General features: G+C 37.1%; 1 protein-coding gene across 1 annotated transcript in view; it reads left to right on the top strand.

Moving 5' to 3' along the window:
• slc1a7a (solute carrier family 1 member 7a) overlaps positions 1-1,486 on the top strand; it is a gene marked incomplete at its 5' end in the record, with an annotated part of 65,793 nt that overhangs the window by 35,851 nt on the left and 28,456 nt on the right. Inside the window, 1 exon segment of the mRNA XM_014021988.1 lies at positions 592-823. Within this exon segment, the coding sequence (XP_013877442.1) occupies positions 592-823 (232 nt within the window).

Genomic DNA, 1,486 nt, shown 5'->3' with positions numbered 1-1,486 from the left:
TACATACATACTGTGCATACATACGTACATACACTGAAAATGGCAACAAGACTATATTTATATATATTATGTGGAAATTTAGTTAGTAATCTGTTGATAAATGATTGTAATCAATATACTATTAAACCATAATCTTATTATAATTACCACTAAGTTAGTTTAGTTACATAATAATTTACTAATTGCTTTATAATAACATGGTAATWAGGTGACTCTAAAAAATGTACTTGTAATCTGTTGGTACATAGTGGGTAATTGAGATACTGTTGTATTGTACTGTTGTAAGTGAATTAAAATTAACACTAAGGTTTGTTTAATACATTGTATTTTTATATGTTCTTACCAAGTAATAACATTGTAAATGATTGTAATTACAAGTACTAAATTGATGTTACTTACCATGTAAATACTAAGTATTTGCATGGTAATTAGTGGACTGTAAAAGAAGGGGTTACCCAAATATCTAGTCATGGCATTACAGCATTATTACTTTTATCAGGAACACAGGATAAAAACATGATAAAGCCAATTTAAACAACACATCTTTCAAACTCGTCACATCCAAACTCTTTGTTCTGTTTGAATTTCTAGTATCGAACGCAGCGAGTCTCAGAACTCATCCCCAAACCCACAGTGGCTCAGCTCCAGGATGAGACCACCACACGTCGGGTCTACATCTACGGTGTCCAGGACGACAACGGCACAGACATCCAGAACTTCTCCCTGGACCTGACGCCACCTCCTGACGTCATCGTGAAAACGTCGCCTGGAACCAGCGAGGGCATGAACGTGTTGGGGATCGTCATCTTCTCTGCTACCATGGGTCAGTGTTTGACACGAGCACACGATTGTAAAACTAAGGTAACGACAAAAGGTCGAAGGCCTGCTGAATTTTATAATCATCCAGCAATCACAGAGGAAACCATCTTGTGGCAGCCAACGGATCTTACAAAACATTAAATACTAAAATTTACTGTGGTAGTTGCTGAGAGTCATTTACAGCACACATTCAGAGCACCAACAGAGTGCAAATCACCGGACAAATTTTAATGAAACATTCAGGAAATAATCAGTTGATGTTTGTACCTGAAATAAGTTATGTACAACCAACTGATGTTAGAAAACACGGATATAACTGAGTAATTTCTACAGATACTGAGGTAAAATTTAATATGGTAGTCGCTGAGAGTCATTTGCAACAAGTATTCACAAACAAATAAAATGAATTCTGAATGTGGCTGAAAGCCAGTGGAGCAGCTGAAGGACAGGAGTGATGTGGTGAAATGAGCTGGATTTTGAACCATTTGAAGCTTACAGAGTGATTTGTGAGGCAGACCAAAGAAGAGAGTTGCATTAATAAATCTGAGAAACGACTATGAACCCGGATGGAAGCAGAGTGTGTTGAGAGGGATGGACGGAGTCGGTTGATGTTTCAAAGGTGGAAATGCAGCGGGTAAAATAAGTATTGAACAAGTCAACATTTTTC

This window comes from Austrofundulus limnaeus, unplaced genomic scaffold (assembly GCF_001266775.1).
Source record: "Austrofundulus limnaeus strain Quisiro unplaced genomic scaffold, Austrofundulus_limnaeus-1.0 Scaffold313, whole genome shotgun sequence".
In the NCBI taxonomy this organism is placed as follows: Eukaryota; Metazoa; Chordata; class Actinopteri; order Cyprinodontiformes; family Rivulidae; genus Austrofundulus; species Austrofundulus limnaeus.
The sequence above is the reverse complement of the archived record's forward strand: the minus strand, read 5'-3'. Positions and strand labels throughout refer to the sequence as shown.